The following is a 19,539-nucleotide window of genomic DNA, read 5'->3' as shown; positions in this document are numbered from 1 at the left end:
AAAGCGGCACCTGAATGTCTGTCTGGTCTTCCTCATCTGCCCCCATCCATGCCCGCCTGTCAAAGACGCTCGGAGCTATTAGGCTACTTCTTGATTTGAATAACCGTCATTCACGGCATTTGGGAGGAGTGCCACCCTTGAGGTCTTGTGTTATTTTCCCACTTTCTAAGGCGCACTGTGCTCAACGCCAGCGGAGGCCAAGATGCAAATCCTACAAATGCACTCCTGTATTTTTACTAGCAGCCTACTTCCTGGAGCCACTGTGCAAATTTGTTGAATAGTGGTTGGATAGATATGGCCATATGGCAAGCCTGGATTATAAAATGTTCCAATACATCAGAAACAAGAAAGTGGAAGATCCTATATTTGACATCACTGGGTTATGTCCGTGATGCACGTTTAATTTCCACTGAAATAGCCCTTTAGGCTTTCCATTATGCAGACAGGAGTGGTGACACCCGAATTCAAACGGCAATAATAATATTAAAGCGCGTTGGCCATATCATGATTTGTCTTCAGTGGCTAAAAGCAAATTACGCAATTTAAGTCACCGCGAAGAACTCTCGAGATATAAGTCAGGACAACATAGATGGCAGAATGCTGTGGTACTCTCTTGTTAACCTGTTCTAGCAGTCACACCGGTGGAGGTTTCATCGCCAAACAGTACTTGCGCACGGTGCGCAGTCCAGAGATTTCAGGACGGCCCACAACATGTTCTGGTGATAATGTGTATGGACCAGTAGGCTAAGAAGTCCACTTTGCAACATTTTGCCCTTTCGGCTTTGATGGAGTGTGCTTGACATGTTCTGGGGAGGTAACATGAGGTAAGAGACTGCTTTTTCTGGGCAAGTGGTTAATTTGCCTTCAAAGCAGCCGCACATTGGATACCTCTCAAAGGGTTTCCAGTTCCGCCTGTTTGCAGTTTGCACTCTCAATATGGATGTCCGACGGTAAAAAAAGAGAAAGAAATAAAAACACGGAGGGCTCTGCAGATTTGGTGGCTACAGGCACTCTTGCTGTAGGCTGCTTGCTTTGGAAATAATCCTTCTTTTCTGACTCACAGAGCCCATAAGGCTTCTCTTATGACTAAGACATCCCAATTGACGACATTCCCAGTCCACACACACTAAACAACTGCATATCACGATGTACACGCCAAACACACAAGTCTGGAGAAACCTGTAATTCATCCTTGCTGCCCTTTTCAATCCAGTGAAATCTGGTCCCAACCAGCAGGGCTGGAGGAGACTGCAAGACCTCAATATCTCTCTCACAGGCCAATCAGAACATTTCATTGCATGGTACACACACACACACACACACACACACACACACAGTGTAAAATGAAATCAGCCAACATCACACTAGTAGACATCTGGACGACTATCTGGACTAATGGTTAAAGTTTAATCTCAACATGCAAATGTGCGTCTAGAAGGGTGTTGACCGTGTCAATGATTGACATGGCGGGTATTTCTCACAATAGGCTAATTAAAATCTTTGCCTCTTGCCACAAAGAAGCGATTGTCAGAGAGGTGGATTCATTAATGACTTCTTGCCTGCTGGACTTTGCATGCAGTCTCTTCACAACAGTACAAATCCTTTGATGCCTAAAGTGAAATGTCTGATGTTTTTGTGTATTTGCCAAAGGTTCAGTTTTACTGCTTTAAAACACCTGCAGGAACTTTGAGTCAACACACACACACACACACACACACACACACACACACACACACACACACACACACACACACACACACACACACACACACACACACACACACACACACACACACACACACACTCCTTAAAGTTCAATCACATAAGGTGGCCTGGTCATGCCATGCGACTGAATGAAACACTTCTGAAGTGAAGTCAACAAGGCCAGAACACACAAAAACATAAGGCCATTCTACAAGTGTTTCTCATTATTTTAATTATTAGATGACACCAATTTTCAAATGTACATAATAGCTGTACCGTCCTCTTTATTCAGTGTATAATACAGATATTTACCGTTAGAGCATATTCAAAAGGAAGGACAGATACCCAAAGACACCTGCTTTTAGAAAAGAAACACTGAGGAGACTCACGCCAACACAGAGCAAGGACCAGACCAGGAGGGAATCAGGAAGAGTTTGCAAAAGGACACAAACAAAACAGAAACAGCCAAAACAATGATAAACAAACAAAAACAAACAAATACCAAAACAATAGTGATGTTTTTCTAAGACTGCAATAAAACAAAGAAAGTGAGTGCAAATCTTTGGAGGTTGGAATAAAGTTATGCGACATAAATAAAGAAAATAAAGATATAAAATACAGCCTATCAAAAATCGAGACAGACCAACGCAATAAAGGCAGACGATTGACTTCAAGTAGAGGGTCCCCCAGACAGAGAAGGATCATGGGAAATTGGCCCCCGTAAAAGCAGCAGCTCATTTCTTTCTCTGGAAAACGTTGGCCAACATGGCGCCAGACGTGGTCAGCTGGCCCATCTTGCTCAGGAACTTCGTCTTGGCGTCTTCGCCAACGAGACTCGCGGCGATCGACATCGAGCTAGAGAGAGAGACAGAGAGAGAGAGAGAGTGTGTGTGTGAGAGAGAGAGAGAGAGACAGAGAGAGAGAACAATTCAAGACAACCATAAGTACAGGAAGCTCTTTCTCCTTCACCCTCACAGTAAATCAATCTCATCCAAACTAAAAGGAACGGGTATTCGCCCCAAAATCAGTCCCGTTTTTTTCAGACACAATTGTCATGTTGTTGCTGCTCTGGAGGTTGTGTCAGTGCTTCCCAAGGCCATTATCACTCGACAGACTGCTGATACAGACGGCCAAAAAGGGTACTTTCTGCTTGCCACAGTGTGTTTGTGCTGTGCATCCGCTATGCTGTTCAAACCCAAACCCCTTATTGTGTTTGAGATTCCACAACACCGAGGGTGGTGGCACTGCAAAGAAAATACCCACAAGCAACTTTACACACTCAGTCGGCCTCACAGAGTGGAGGCACACAGCACTATAGTGTACGGGCAGAGAGAGCAGTCTACCTGTGTACATGCACATCTGTACACATCTGCACATCTCTCTCTCTCTGTGTGTAAGTGTGTGTGTGTGTGTGTGTGTGTGTGTGGATATGAAGTGAGTCTTGGTTTTTATTCATGAAAATAATAAATAAAAGACAAAAAGGGCCAAAACCGTCTCAACCGCTAGCTGGAGAAGAGCTCAGGGAGGCGGATTGGTCTACTCCGGCAAGAGCACGTCAACGGCATAATTACAGCGTCCGCTGACGGGTCGGATCAAAACCAACGGTGGGTTCTGACGCTGGACCGGGAGAGCTGGAGATGTGCTCCAGACCCTGGTAACCACGGGAAACGGAGCGCCACGGCGACGGATGGCAAGAGGACGAGCGCTGGGGTTGTGCGTGATCAAAGAGGCCGTTTGAGTTTGGGAAGTTAATGAGAAAGCTACACATGTTCACAATATGGAGGACAGCCTCACAAACCCACAGCCCAGATGATGTTGCACGTCTTGTCTTGAGGCCGAGAGGAAGCGCAGAGATGTGTGAACTTTTGTAGGGACACGTGCCGATCACACTGCTGACATGTTTGGAGTGTGTTTGGACTCACTTTTGTAGGGACACGTGCCTATCACACTGCTGACATGTTTGGAGTGTGTTTGGAGTCACTTTTGAAACACTGACTACAGTATTTCTGTCTTGCTTGGAGAGACAGTGTCAAACGTTTTTTACATTACTAACGTACTCTTAAACAGAAAAACCACAATGCAAGGATGTGACACATTTCCTGATAAACTCTTCAGGCGTGAGACAATATGAGAGAGCTAACGCTAACAGACTCAAAGAGCAGGGTGACATCTCTTCTGTTTGGGAACATCTGTGGAGGTGTCTACAGCCACAGATTGGCAGACGCCGCTGTGGACGGGTTTCACGCAGAGCTGCACCATGAGGCGGCCCTTCCCTGAGGCGGCGGGTAGAGCCTGGCGCTGGTCGGCCATAATGACACGGGTCAGGGTCAGCGCCCGCCACCACTGCCTGGGAAGCCACACTCAAAGTGCAGTCATCATCTACACACTCTACCCTGTTACTCAACCCTGTTCACAGCTACAATCTACCCTGTTACTCAACCCTGTTCACAGCTACAATCTACTATGTTCACAGCTACAATCTACCCTGTTACTCAACCCTGTTCACAGCTACACTCTACCCTGTTCACAGCTACACTCTACCCTGTTACTCAACCCTGTTCACAGCTACACTCTACCCTGTTACTCAACCCTGTTCACAGCTACAATCTACCCTGTTACTCAACCCTGTTCACAGCTACAATCTACTATGTTCACAGCTACAATCTACCCTGTTACTCAACCCTGTTCACAGCTACACTCTACCCTGTTCACAGCTACACTCTACCCTGTTACTCAACCCTGTTCACTACTACACTCTACCCTGTTACTCTACCCTGTTCACAGCTACACTCTACTCTGTTCACAGCTACACTCTACCCTGTTCACAGCTACACTCTACCCTGTTCACAGCTATACACAACCCTGTTACTCAACCCTGTTCACAGCTACACTCTACCCTGTTACTCAACCCTGTTCACAGCTACACTCTACTCTGTTCACAGCTACACTCTACCCTGTTACTCAACCCTGTTCACAGCTACACTCTACCCTGTTCACAGCTATACACAACCCTGTTACTCAACCCTGTTCACTGCTACACTCTACTCTGTTACTCAACCCTGTTCACAGCTACACTCTACCCTGTTCCCAGCTACAGTCAACCCTGTTCACAGCTACAGTCAATCCTGTTCAGCTACACTCAACCCTGTTACTCTACCCTGTTAACAGCTACACTCTAGCCTGTTCAGCTACACTCTACACTGTTCACAGCTACACTCAACCCTGTTACTCTACCCTGTTCCCAGATACAGTCAACCCTGTTCACAGCTAGTCAACCCTGTTCAGCTACACTCTACCCTGTTACTCTACCCTGCACACAGCTACACTCAACCCTGTTACTCTACCCTGTTAACAGCTACACTCTAGCCTGTTCAGTTACACTCTACACTGTTCACAGCTACACTCAACCCTGTTACTCTACCCTTTCCACAGCTACACTCAACCCTGTTACTCTACCCTCTCCGCAGCTACACTCTACCCTGTTACTCTACCCTGTTCACAGCTTTACTCTATCCTGTTAATCTAACCCTTTCCGCAGCTACACTCAACCCTGTTACTCTACCCTGTTCACAGCTATACTCTACCCTATTACTCTACCCTTTCTGCAGCTACACTCTACCCTGTTCCACACCTACAGAGTCCACACTGGTTTCCAAACATGTTGGCGTTGTTGATGATGTTAATGGAATGATTGAGCACAGATAGATGGATCACTCCTGACGAGTCCTGACTGAAGGCCGGGCTGGTAAACCAGCATGTGGTTTTGTTTGTTAGTTTGTTTTTTTGTTTTGTGCAATAGGACTGAGACTTGAATGAAGACAAGGGGAGCAGATACATCTCAAGTTCGGACAGAAAAATAAATGGACACATGACGAATAATCGGCAAACAGGTGTGTGTGTGTGTGTGTGTGTGTGTGTAAGTACTGTATATGTATGTACAGATGAACAGGCAGAGAAAGACTAAAAAAAGAGAAAGAGGGAGAGAGAAAGACAGAAAGAGAGAGAGGGAGAGAGAGAGGGAGAGAAAGAGAGAGAGAAAGAGAGAGAGAGAGATAGGGAGTGATGTGGAGGAGAAGTGCTGCTCACCCTTGTGCGTCCCCGACACCCTTGTTTTCCACCTTCAGCTCGCACTCTTTAATCATGGAGCTCAAAATAACCTGCAGAGGGACAGACGCAGAAACAAGCGCGGCCATCAAAATTAGCGCTCTGCCGGGAAGAGCAGTTCCGCTCGGCCTCCCGCTCCTGGAACACTCTCCGCACCGAGCATGTGGTCAGGACAGAGCATCAGCTGATCATTAGCTGGCACAGCCAGTGTGTGTGTGTGTGTGTGTGTGTGTGTGTGTGTTTAAAACACACTCATGAAATATGAATGAGGTTTTATTTACAGCAAGAGGTAGTTACAGGACTCAAACATATAATAATCCTAAATCCAGCACAATTATTTACAGTAACGGGCTGTAATATTACAGCCCGGCAGGTTCAGCCGAGACTAAGATGGCTAAAGCTCATTCATGGCGCGTCAAAGGTCATGAACTTGAGGTCCGCCAGCATCAGATCACCGTTTTCGGTAGAGAGACTCACCTCGTGTTCTGGGGAAAAGTGCTCCATGTCGGCTCTTAAGCACCTCAGCCCTGGAAGGAAGTGATTCACCATCAGGTCCTCGGAGATGACTGGGGCAGCAGAGTCAAGGAAAGGCTACACACACACACACACACACACACACACACACACACACACTGGGAACGAGCCAAGCAGGCTCACACTGGCCACCACCACTCAGCCCTGAACTATGCCTCTTTATGCACACACACACTGGGAACGAGCCAAGCAGGCTCACACTGGCCACCACCACTCAGCCCTGAACTATGCCTCTTTATGCACACACACACTGGGAACGAGCCAAGCAGGCTCACACTGGCCACCACCACTCAGCCCTGAACTATGCCTCTATATGCACACACACACACTGGGAACGAGCCAAGCAGGCTCACACTGGCCACCACCACTCAGCCCTGAACTATGCCTCTATGCAGAGCACACGGTCCCCATCGCCAGCCTTTACTGTAAGCTGGGATGAGTAGGAACCAAAGTATGCGGTAGAACTAAAGTATGCTGTAGAGCTAAAGTATGCGGTAGAGCTAAAGTATGCGGTAGAGCTAAAGTATGCTGTAGAGCTAAAGTATGCTGTAGAGCTAAAGTATGCGGTAGAGCTAAAGTATGCTGTAGAGCTAAAGTATGCTGTAGAGCTAAAGTATGCTGTAGAGCTAAAGTACAGTATGATGTAGAGCTAAAGTATGCGGTAGAGCTAAAGTATGCTGTAGAGCTAAAGTATGCGGTAGAGCTAAAGTATGCTGTAGAGCTAAAGTATGCTGTAGAGCTAAAGTATGCGGTAGAGCTAAAGTATGCGGTAGAGCTAAAGTATGCGGTAGAGCTAAAGTATGCGGTAGAGCTAAAGTATGCTGTAGAGCTAAAGTATGCGGTAGAGTAGAGCTAAAGTATGCTGTAGAGCTAAAGTATGCGGTAGAGCTAAAGTATGCGGTAGAGCTAAAGTATGCGGTAGAGCTAAAGTATGCGGTAGAGCTAAAGTATGCTGTAGAGCTAAAGTATGCGGTAGAGCTAAAGTATGCTGTACACACACACACACACACACACACACAGTATGCTGTAGAGCTAAAGTATGCTGTAGAGCTAAAGTATGCGGTAGAGCTAAAGTATGCTGTAGAGCTAAAGTAGAGCTAAAGTATGCGGTAGAACTAAAGTATGCTGTAGAGCTAAAGTAGAGCTAAAGTATGCGGTAGAACTAAAGTATGCTGTAGAGCTAAAGTAGAGCTAAAGTATGCGGTAGAACTAAAGTATGCTGTAGAGCTAAAGTAGAGCTAAAGTATGCGGTAGAACTAAAGTATGCTGTAGAGCTAAAGTAGAGCTAAAGTATGCTGTAGAGCTAAAGTATGCTGTAGAGCTAAAGTATGCTGTAGAGCTAAAGTATGCTGTAGAGCTAAAGTATGCTGTAGCGTTTGTGGACGGCTCAGTGAGGGTGGCTAATGCAGCTCTGCTGGCACCAACAGGGCCGCGTAGAACTGCATGGAAATGAAACACCACATTTTGCATGGTGCATGTTGTACACAACATTGTAAATGTTGTAAAAGGACTTAAAAATTCAACCACTCAGACTCAGACACACACACACACTCATACACACACACACAAACCCAGTCTGGCAGTTGTACTGTACGCCCACTGCTTGTTTAAAAGCTTAATGCCACTTACGAGGCCATAAACGGAGAGGGCCTTTACTTCTCTTCCACTCACGTCTGCGGCCGGCAGGCAGGCAGCGGCCATCTTTGATGATGTCACAGCCCATGTGGGCGGAGGGCGTAATGAAACACCCTGGGGGGTCTCTCTCCTCGCCGCCGCCACCGAACCAGCCTCTAGCGGCTCTTAGAGAGGGCAGCCGTTTAGGAAACAGCAGACACCCCCCCCCCCAGCCCCCCAGCTCCCCACCCGCCCCCTCACCCCAGATGGCTCTCTCTGCTGCTGGTTGGCCCAGGCTGCAGGGTCATAGGGATCGTGTGTGTGTGTGTGTGTGTGTGTGTGTGTGTGTGTGTGTGTGTGTGTGTGTGTGTGTGTGCGTAGGCATGTGTGTGCGCAGGCCAAGCGAGGGAGCCAGCGAGCAAAAAGAGCGAAACGAGAGAGCGACGGGACGGGCGAATGAGCTCGCGAGCCTGTCGGAGTCGCCCACTCGAGGCGTGTGTGTGTGTGTGTGTGTGTGTGTGTGTGTGTTGCTGGGAACTCTGACCAGCGGGGCCGGACGAGGCTCTCCCTCAACCCCCCTCCTCCTCCTCCTCCTCCTCCCCCCACGACAACATCACAGAGCGGTTAGCGCTGCACATTCTGCCATCCACCCTGCAATTTGGTGTACAGAAATGGATGAGGTTTATTTTCTCTCTTTTACTGCCAAGAGGGATATGCAAACACTGACAAAAAGAGCAAGAGAGCAGGAGAGAGAGAGAGAGAGAGAGAGAGAGAGAGAGAGAGAGAGAGAGAAGGAGAAAAAGGGAGAGGGAAAGGGGGATAGAGGGAGCATGTGAGAGAGAGAAAAGGGGGTAGCAATAGATGCAGAGAGGGGGAGAGAGAGAGAGGGAAACAAGGTGAAAGACAAGAGTGAGGAAATGTTCAAAAAGACTCTAACAGACTCTCACAGGAAGGACAAACAGAAAGTGTGCAGAAGGCTGAAGGAGACTGTGAACTGCGGCTGAAATACTTGAACTGCAGTCCTCGGCCATAGCATAGGAAGGGCCCATAGCATAGGAAGGGCCCACAGCATAGGAAGGGCCCATAGCATAGGAAGGGCCCATAGCATAGGAAGGGCCCATAGCATAGGAAGGGCCCATAGCACAGGAAGGGCCCATAGCACAGGAAGGGCCCATAGCACAGGAAGGGCCCATAGCATAGGAAGGGCCCATAGCACAGGAAGGGCCCATAGCACAGGAAGGGCCCATAGCATAGGAAGGGCCCATAGCACAGGAAGGGCCCACAGCATAGGAAGGGCCCATAGCATAGGAAGGGCTCATAGCATAGGAAGGGCTCATAGCATAGGAAGGGCCCATAGCATAGGAAGGGCCCACAGCATAGGAAGGGCCCACAGCATGGGAAGGGCCCACAGCATAGGAAGGGCCCACAGCATAGGAAGGGCCCATAGCATAGGAAGGGCCCATAGCATAGGAAGGGCCCACAGCATAGGAAGGGCCCACAGCATAGGAAGGGCCCATAGCATAGGAAGGGCCCATAGCATAGGAAGGGCCCACAGCATAGGAAGGGCTCATAGCATAGGAAGGGCCCATAGCATAGGAAGGGCCCATAGCATAGGAAGGGCCCACAGCATAGGAAGGGCTCATAGCATAGGAAGGGCCCACAGCATAGGAAGGGCCCATAGCATAGGAAGGGCCCATAGCATAGGAAGGGCCCACAGCATAGGAAGGGCCCACAGCATAGGAAGGGCCCACACCATCTCACGCTCTCCGCACTGCCTCTCTTATTTAACGGCGAGCCTTTTATAAATAAAAAATAAAATAAATAAAAAAACAGAGCCTCTAGTCTAGCGCTCTGCCATAAGCCACAGAGGGCGTGTCACAGCGGGTCCATCTGCACAGGGCGCAGAGTAAACAGTGGAAACGCTTTGAGCCCTCCTCTCCTCTCTGGGACTATTCTGGGTCCTCCAGCCTTACAAGGCTCTTCCTGCCAGACCTCTTTTATGTGGGGGCAAGATACCAGTCCAATTGAAGGTGTGGTGTACGCATGCATGTGCGTGTGTGTGTGTGTGTGTGTGTCAGAGAGAGAGTGTGTGCGGTCACTTTTCACTCGTCACCAGCCTCGTGTGCCACAGTTCGCCAAACGGTCAAGATCCTGACCAGCTCACACACTCACACACACACACACACACACAGCTCATCTCACGCTATGTTAAAACTGCCGTGACGTGTGCCGGCTCACAGGAGGTGTGGACAGACAGACGGAGAGAGTCATGCTGCTCTGCCACGCCGGCGTAATGTGATGTGATGTGATGTGATGTGGCACTGCGGCGCGCGGCGGAAGGATACAGCAGCAGGACAGGGCGCTGTACGCCTCGAAGAGCTGCGTGGCGATATCGATGCGCTTGTTGTCGGCTGTCTGCACGTTGTTGCCCAGCGCCAGCTTGTGCAGATGTGGAAGAACGACTGGAGAAGAAAAAGCAACACACACACACACACACACAGAGAAGCAGAGTTAGGGACACACACACACTCCACAACACACACCGCTGAAAAACACACACGCACAGAAACATATGTCCACACTTATAAAACCCAACAGAGAGGTTTCCATGGAAACAAAGCTCTATATTCCCTTTCTGTGGTTTTAAACAACTTACAGAAATGTAATGAAATGTAAGGGGGAAAACCAGTTAATTTCTGAATGGAGTCCATCTCTATACAGTTAACAATACCACAGTCAACAACTGGGCACACCAGTCACACCAGAGAAACCTACACTCATCCCTAATTAATACCCAACTGGGCACACCAGTCACACCAGAGACACCTACACTCATCCCTAATCAATACCCAACTGGGCACACCAGTCACACCAGAGAAACCTACACTCATCCCTAATCAATACCCAACTGGGCACGCCAGTCTCGGATACCCAGCTGGGTGTGCCAGTGTCGGACACACCTACACTCATCCCTAATCAATACCCAACAGGGCACACCAGTCACACCAGAGAAACCTACACTCATCCCTAATCAATACCCAACTGGGCACACCAGTCACACCAGAGACACCTACACTCATCCCTAATTAATACCCAACTGGGCATGCCAGTGTCGGACACACCTACACTCATCCCTAATTAATACCCAACAGGGCACACCAGTCACACCAGAGACACCTACACTCATCCCTAATTAATACCCAACTGGGCATGCCAGTGTCGGACACACCTACACTCATCCCTAATTAATACCCAACTGGGCATGCCAGTGTCGGACACACCTACACTCATCCCTAATTAATACCCAACTGGGCATGCCAGTGTCGGACACACCTACACTCATCCCTAATTAATACCCAACTGGGCATGCCAGTGTCGGACACACCTACACTCATCCCTAATTAATACCCAACTGGGCATGCCAGTGTCGGACACACCTACACTCATCCCTAATTAATACCCAACTGGGCATGCCAGTGTCGGAGACACCTACACTCATCCCTAATTAATACCCAGCTGGGCATGCCAGTGTCGGAGACACCTACACTCATCCCTAATTAATACCCAACTGGGCATGCCAGTGTCGGAGACACCTACACTCATCCCTAATTAATACCCAGCTGGGCACGCCAGTGTCGGAGACACCTACACTCATCCCTAATCAATACCCAGCTGGGTGTGCCAGTGTGGGAGACACCTACACTCATCCCTAATCAATACCCAGCTGGGTGTGCCAGTGTGGGGGACACCTACACTCATCCCTGAAGCGGGGCTCTGCGTTGGGGCCGACCCTGCCGAAGGTCTTGATGATCTCCATGTGCAGCGAGTGCTGGTCCTGGTACTGCGGGTCCTCCAGGAAGGAGGCCAGCTGCATCTTGACCCTCTCCAGCAGCTGTGGGGGGAACAGGGGCATGTGAAGGCATCAGTGGGGGGAACAGGGGCATGTGAAGGCATCAGTGGGGGGAACAGGGGCATGTGAAGGCATCAGGGGAACAGGGGCATGTGAAGGCATCAGTGGGGGGAACAGGGGCATGTGAAGGCATCAGTGGGGGGAACAGGGGCATGTGAAGGCATCAGGGGAACAGGGGCATGAGAAGGCATCAGGGGAACAGGGGCATGTGAAGGCATCAGGGGAACAGGGGCATGAGAAGGCATCAGGGGAACAGGGGCATGTGAAGGCATCAGGGGAACAGGGGCATGTGAAGGCATCAGGGGAACAGGGGCATGTGAAGGCATCAGGGGAACAGGGGCATGTGAAGGCATCAGGGGAACAGGGGCATGTGAAGGCATCAGGGGAACAGGGGCATGTGAAGGCATCAGGGGAACAGGGGCATGTGAAGGCATCAGGGGAACAGGGGCATGTGAAGGCACCCGGGACAGGGCAGACCAGAGAGCACCGCTACTGGCTACCATGTGCAGTGCACTGCAACTTGAATCTCCCCATGGGGATCAATAAAGTATCTATCTATCTAACTGATACTAAATTCCGTGAAACGGTAGTTGAAATAACTTTTTTGAATTCACGCCTTGGTTGTATCTACCAACAAGTGCACAGTAAATGTGACATATGATACAAATCTATACACTAATGTATAAATATAATAATAATAATAATAATAATAATAATAATAATAATAATAATAATAATAATAATAATAACCATAATTTCAAACACCTTTCATGACACCAAAGGTTACTTCACACACATACAAAAAAAAGGTTGTTAAAATCAGACTTATCTCATAAAAATTAAAATTAAAATAAAAAAAAAAGTAATTGATTTAATAATACATTGTAATACATGTCTGTGCACACGGTCATGCCATAGGCATAGAGAATAGACCTGTAGCCTTGAACTGCATAGAGAGGCACACACCTCTTTCTGTGTGACCGTCTCCATGATGGTCCCAAACGCTGGGATGGTGGAGATCCTCACCGAGCTGCAAACACACACTGGTTAAGCCACACACACACACACAGCTCCTGTGCCCGGCTCACACACTCCACATGTTCAATCATAATGCATTAGCCAATCAGGACAAATCACCACAAACAGAGAGATCACTGATCACCAATCATGTCAAATGGCTTGTGTGGTAAGCAAGGATGGTTAAAAATGTTAGATGATCATTGCCATGTCAGTATGAAAAATGAAGACCAAGGTCAACTGATGGAAAAAAGCAAACATTCATATGAAAAAAACAAAATGAAAAAACAAAACAAGAAAAAAAAATGCAGAGGAAACAGGAATTGGTTTTGTTTTGTTTTTTTAAATAAAAAAAGGTAAATAAATCAATAAATCAATAAATAAAAGAGTCTCAAATCATCTTGCAAATCACTCACAATTCAGGACCACTGCACAAGGTTATTAGCGCCGGGGCTACTCGCTTGTCAATTAAGGCTTCACTCATGCCCCGGAGAACCAGCTGCAACCAGTCAGACAGAGGCACAGGAGAGACGGGTGGGTGAACACAACAAACACACACAGGGCCCACAACCTAGCAGGGGCGGGGGCAGGGGTGGGGGTGGGGGCAGGGGTGGGGGGCAGGAGGGGGTGGAGTGGGGGGGGGGGGGGTCGGGTAGTGTGCCGATTCAGAGGTCGGAGGGTCGCAGCCGAACATGCTAGGAGCTAAAAAAAAATAAAAAATAAAAAATAAAAATGGATGGCATGCAGCCGGTCCAAAGCCAGGTGGTGTTAGTGAAGACTGGGCGGATGGAAAGGATGTTAGTACACTGAGCATGTGAGTCACGCACACACAACACAACAAAACAAACACACACACACACACACACACAAACAAAATAAAAACAGAGAGGGGGGTGCATTCCGCCCGCGCCTTGACTTCAGTAGGGTAAGTTACAATTGGAATTGAGACAGACTTGACGGTAGCCATTATTTTCTATAAACACATACATTTTCAATACATCTACATCATGAGTATGCAACATATCAGTATCAGTTGCGTTTTTATCAAATCTTTGTTTAACTAAACCTCTACCTCTGCACTCTCTGATTTGCAAGCCAAATCACCAGTCAGATAACATAGTGCGCACTGCTGGGTCAGGCCCATGACAAGTGTGCACTTCACACCTTTGTGGACATAGATTTGCATACGGCTCAAGAACCGGGCGTGTCAGGCTCCTGAGAGAGCGAGGCCAGGCGGCAGGAGAGCGCGGGGGCGCGAGCGGGAGGCCCCCCCCCATGACTGAGGCAGGCAGTAAGACTTACATTTCGGGATCACTGGAGAGAGTGATGAGAGCCGGCACCACTCTCTGTGCTACTAGCGTTTCATTCACCCCTTTCACCAACAGCTGATTGGTCGGGGGCAGGGGTGATGTCACAACAGGATGCATGGAATAGAGTGAGCACAGTGTCATGGAACACCGCAGAGAGAGAGAGAGAGAGAGAGAGAGAGAGAGAGAGAGAGAGAGAGAGAGGAGAGAGGAGAAGAGAGGAGAAGAGAGGAGAAGAGAAGGGTAAGGGTAAACAGAAAGAGAAACAAAAAAGAAAGACAGAAGGTAACAAACAACCATGACAAAAATAACCACAGAGGCAGACATACATACAAGCACACACGCTCGCGCACACACACACACACACACACACACGCACACACACACGTACACACATGTTGGTCAACACACAGAAGCCAAATAAGAGATAGCCAACTCACCAAAACATAAATGAAACAGAGGACCAAAACAAACCTTTAGAGGCCAAGCAAATACATAAACTAAGCTACAGCTCGGTATGAGATGGCGTGTGTGGGGATGGTGTGTGTGTTTGCATGTTTGTGTGTGTGTGGAGAGGGCAAGGGAGGGATGGGGTGAGGTGTGTGTGGGGAGGGGGGTGGGGGTGGGGTATGTGGGGTCTACACAAACACATTTGCCATCTTTCTCTTCTACCCTTACAGGCATGGGGTAATGGAATGAGAGGGCAGTTATGTCGTCTCAATGGCAGCAGCAAGCGTGCTGGGGTGCAAACACAAAACAGATGCTGTCATCTACATGGGGAGGGGTGGGGGTGGGGGGCGGGGGCAACAGGGTCACAGTATATTGCTTCAGAACATATCATCATATATCAACTTCAATGAAACTACTGTAGCATTTACAGAGAAACGTGGTGCCTATTTTACACTGTCACATTCCATTTAACACTAGCTCTGGAATAGAGCAGTAGTTCTATTCTAAAATATGCATTAAATTAAGGTTCAGACCACTGATCTATAAAGAATATCAGTGGTTCAGACCAAAGATTCCCAACGAGACGAAACGAGACAAGCCGCGACGTTCTAAAACCTTGCGACTGCGACTCAACAGGTTTAATGCTCTGCGACGGCTTGCAACTACGTGCAACTTCTAATTCACACCCCTGCAACTCAGTCTCGTCGCATCGGGAATCTCTGGTGTGAATTGGGCTTAAAGTTAAATGAACTGTTCCAGTGAACTAAGATGCAGTAGTTGACCTTGTCTTTGACCCTTAACTGTAACATCGTACTCCACTGTCCTGAGGGGTGGTGTGCTCTGCAGACTCACTTCCAAACGAGGAAAGACCACACAAGTGGACAACTCGAGTGACTAAGTGAAACAGCACATAAGAGATTTGGGTTAACCACTGGTGCTTTGATTGGTTGAGGAAAAAAAGAGAGAGAATCTACAGAGCACACTAGCCCTGACTACCTCCTACAGTAAGTTCTTCCTGAGCAATAAAATGTGGCCGTATTAGTTTAACCAGCAGGACACTTCACTTAACAGTTCATGTAGCAGTATTGGTCTAACAGCAGGATACTCTCACAGAGGCGTACAGTAGCTGTAACTATAGCGATGCAGGCCTACAACGACAGCTGGTTCTGGAATGAGTGCTACTCTAATCTGATGTGGACAGGGTGCAGTCCAGGGCCATGTCCATTGCTGTCTAGGGGACAAGTCCAGCATCAAAGGAAACTACTGCACTACACAAGATCAGATTAAATTGACTGAATGCTATAGTGCATGATTACTCATATAATCCTGTGCCTTAGCAGGCTAGCAGGGAAACTCACTAATGCTAACATACATTATTTCTCATATAATCCTGTGTTTCATATTATCTTGGTTTTAGATCTACTGGGATCTTGAATCTCCCCTTGAGGATCAATTAGGAAAGTTAGCAAGGAAACTCACTAAAGCTAATTTACATTATTCCCCATATAATCTTGTGCCTTAAAAGGCTAGCAGGGAAACTCACTAATGCTAACGTGCGTCATTTCCCATATATATTTCCCATAAGCCTTAGAAGACTAGCAGGTAAACTCGCTAATGCAAACGTATATTATTTCCCATATATATTCCCCATGCATACGTACATTATTTCCCATATATATTCCCCATGCATAACCTTTAGAGGACTAGCAGGGTCACTCACCTCGAACATGCGGGCGGCCGTGCAGCGCACCAGTGCGGAGGTGTGCACGACGCCGTACCACAGCACGGTCAGCAGCAGCTCGTGATAGGCCGGGTTAGCCCTGAGGGACAGCAGACATGGCGTCTCAAACACTGGACAGCACACATGGCGTCTCAAACACTGGACAGCAGACATGGCGTCACAAACACTGGACAGACCCACGGTCAAGAACAAGACCAGAGGCAACTTCATTTCCATCGGAAGAAACTACTTTCGTCTAAAACTAGCGCGCTAAAAGCCGACTGACTGACTTGCTTTATAGGCACCAAAAAAGCGTAGCTGCCATTGGTGAAAGCTATCTAGCTAGCTAGCTGCTAAATGGTGCAGTTTGGTGATAATGATGGCAATTTCATACCTATCTAGCTATCTACCTGGTGCAGTTTGGTGAAAATTATGCCAATGTCCTACTACAAAGAAACTGTTCTCACATGTTTGCTGGGATTCTGGCCCGCATCATGAAACTATACAGTGAATGGCCTGGGCAGCTAGTCAAAATGAATTTCAACATGTTATAAAAGATGCTAGCTACCTAAAAAAACCCCATATAATATGGAAAAAAAACCTTTATGCCATTAAGTTTATGGTGCATTTCATTCTTACACAATATAGGTGCTTAGAACAAAGTCAATATGTGAAAGATTATCAATCCCTTTGTGGGATTTCTGCAATGAATGATGATGCTGCTGCCATTATAAGATTGTAATAATTGTAATAACTATAATAACATTGCGAAATTATAAGCAGGTCAGTTCAGATGCTTCAAAACAATTATATAAATCACTCCATTACAAAAGACATGTGGCCCTTCTGATGTTCTGAGCATCTTCTCCACTGAGCACCTCATCAGCTACAGTACAGTCTTCCCTCCCACAGGGGGCACTGCCAGAGGCATGTGTTCTCGGTAGGACCTCCAGGCCTAATTACTAGCGGGCCGTTGCCATGCACTCACCCCAGCTCCACGAAGGAGGCCTTCAGGCTGTCCAGCGGAGCATGGGACAGAGACAGAGTGGTCATCACGTCCTCCAGGAAGCCCACCAGCAGCTTACGGTCCTCATCCTGGAGCAGAGCCAAACATGGCGCACGCACACACACACACACAAACACAAACAAACGGCTGTTCAGGACATGAAATTCTCATCTACCTCACATAACTGTGGCACAATGCAGAGGACACATCAACACACACACAGGCGCGGTTCAGCATGATGGAGTTGGACGGGAGATGGGCCGGGCCTGGTGTGGGGTCCTACCTGGTTGTAGCACGTCAGCACGCCTGTTGCACACACACACACGGGGTCCTACCTGGTTGTAGCACGTCAGCACGCCGGTTGCACACACACACACACACACACACACACACACACACACACACACACACACACACACACACACACACACACACACACACACACACACACACACACACACACACACCGTGCGTGGGGTCCTACCTGGTTGTAGCACGTCAGCACGCCTGTTGCACACGCACACACACACACACACACACACACACACACACACACACACACACACACACACACACACACACACACACACGGGGTCCTACCTGGTTGTAGCACGTCAGCACGCCGGTTGCATAGATGGGCACCGTGGCCTTGGTCAGAATGCCGTTGCCAGCGGAGGCGTCTACGAGGAGAGACGAGACGAGAGAACAGACGAATAAATATGTTTGCTTTTGTGGCGCCCATTTTCATTTCACTCAGACTAGAGATTAAGACGTAGAACGGTGGGATGTGCGACTGATCAAAACCACTACTATAAACTAAATGGAAATAAATCACAACAACAACATTAAATACATTTTTAGGTCAGAATGATACAGACAATGAGTTCAAAAAAGAACAAAATTTTTCTAACATGGTAAATCAGAGGTCAGAGCTATAAAAGACTTCCATAAAATAATCAGGAATTCAAACTCCATTCATCCCGACCGCTATGACCTTCAGTCAAAGCTCGAGAAAGAAACGAGTGAGAAAATACAGCATGTGCGTGTGTGTGTGTGTGTGTGTGAGAAAGAAACGAGTGAGAAAATACAGCATGTGCGTGTGTGTGTGTGTGTGTGTGTGTGTGTGTGTGTGTGTGTGTGTGAGAAAGAAACGAGTGAGAAAATACAGCGGCGACAGCCGTCCAGCGAGAACCGCTCCGAACAACAAGTCTTAAGCCCCGAGTAGCCGCTGGCAGAGTCTTCCACCACAGCAGCCTCTCAAAATACGGCAAACATCCCGAGAATGAACGCAGCACACACACACACACACACACACACACACACACACACACACACACACACACACACACACACACACACACACACACACACACACACACACACACACACACACACACACACACACACACACACACACACACACACACACACACACACACACACACACACACACACACACACACACACACACACACACACACACACACACACACATCCCAACGCAGCACGGGAAGCTGCTACTCCACGCTCCGAAAAGCAAGTCAAAAATAAAAAGAAGAGAAAATAAATAAAATGCAAATGTGCAGCACAGATCTCTGGTGCATGTGTGTGTGTGTGTATGCATTACAGCTAGTGTGTGTGTGTGTGTGTGTGTGTGGTTTGGTCCACTCCTCCCTCTGGTGTTATTCTTGGTTAAGTGAACTCTGACTTACCCACGTTCTCCTCGGACAGACGAAGGATTTCTTGGAATTGAGGCTTTACCTTCAGGAACAGAAAAAAAAGCATATGGAGAGAGAGAGAGAGAGAGAGAGAGAGAGAGAGAGAGAGAGAGAGAGAGAGAGAGAGAGAGAGAGAGAGAGAGAAGAGCGAGAGACTAGATTAGACTCAAAGAGACACTTCAGTGCACGTAGCCATTCACATTCACAGAGATGAAATGCCCTCTTGTCCGAAGCCTATGTTTATGAACTATATCTGTCCAAACCCGAGACCCCATATTTAAGTCCGAAAATGTTTCCGTGAACTCCATATGACCAGCACCGTCACCTTGGTGTTATTGAAAATCTCTATAACTATACATGACCAACAGTTCACCTTGGTGTTGGTGAAGATCTTTATAACTATACATGACCAACAGTTCACCTTGATGTTGGTGAAGATCTTTATGACCAGCACA

General features: G+C 47.9%; 1 protein-coding gene across 1 annotated transcript in view; it reads right to left on the bottom strand.

Moving 5' to 3' along the window:
• Window positions 1-1,916: 1,916 nt before the first annotated feature.
• relch (RAB11 binding and LisH domain, coiled-coil and HEAT repeat containing) overlaps window positions 1,917-19,539 on the bottom strand; it is a 64,848-nt gene continuing 47,225 nt past the window's right edge. Inside the window, 11 exon segments of the mRNA XM_062521728.1 lie at window positions 1,917-2,559; window positions 5,791-5,861; window positions 6,286-6,374; window positions 10,302-10,418; window positions 11,710-11,848; window positions 12,833-12,896; window positions 14,186-14,268; window positions 16,361-16,460; window positions 17,349-17,455; window positions 17,967-18,046; window positions 19,079-19,127. Coding sequence (XP_062377712.1) covers window positions 2,439-2,559; window positions 5,791-5,861; window positions 6,286-6,374; window positions 10,302-10,418; window positions 11,710-11,848; window positions 12,833-12,896; window positions 14,186-14,268; window positions 16,361-16,460; window positions 17,349-17,455; window positions 17,967-18,046; window positions 19,079-19,127 — 1,020 coding nt within the window. The 3' untranslated portion in view covers window positions 1,917-2,438.

Source organism: Sardina pilchardus, chromosome 19, assembly GCF_963854185.1.
Source record: "Sardina pilchardus chromosome 19, fSarPil1.1, whole genome shotgun sequence".
Taxonomy (NCBI): domain Eukaryota; kingdom Metazoa; phylum Chordata; class Actinopteri; order Clupeiformes; family Clupeidae; genus Sardina; species Sardina pilchardus.
This window is presented reverse-complemented; position numbering and strand designations above follow the sequence as displayed.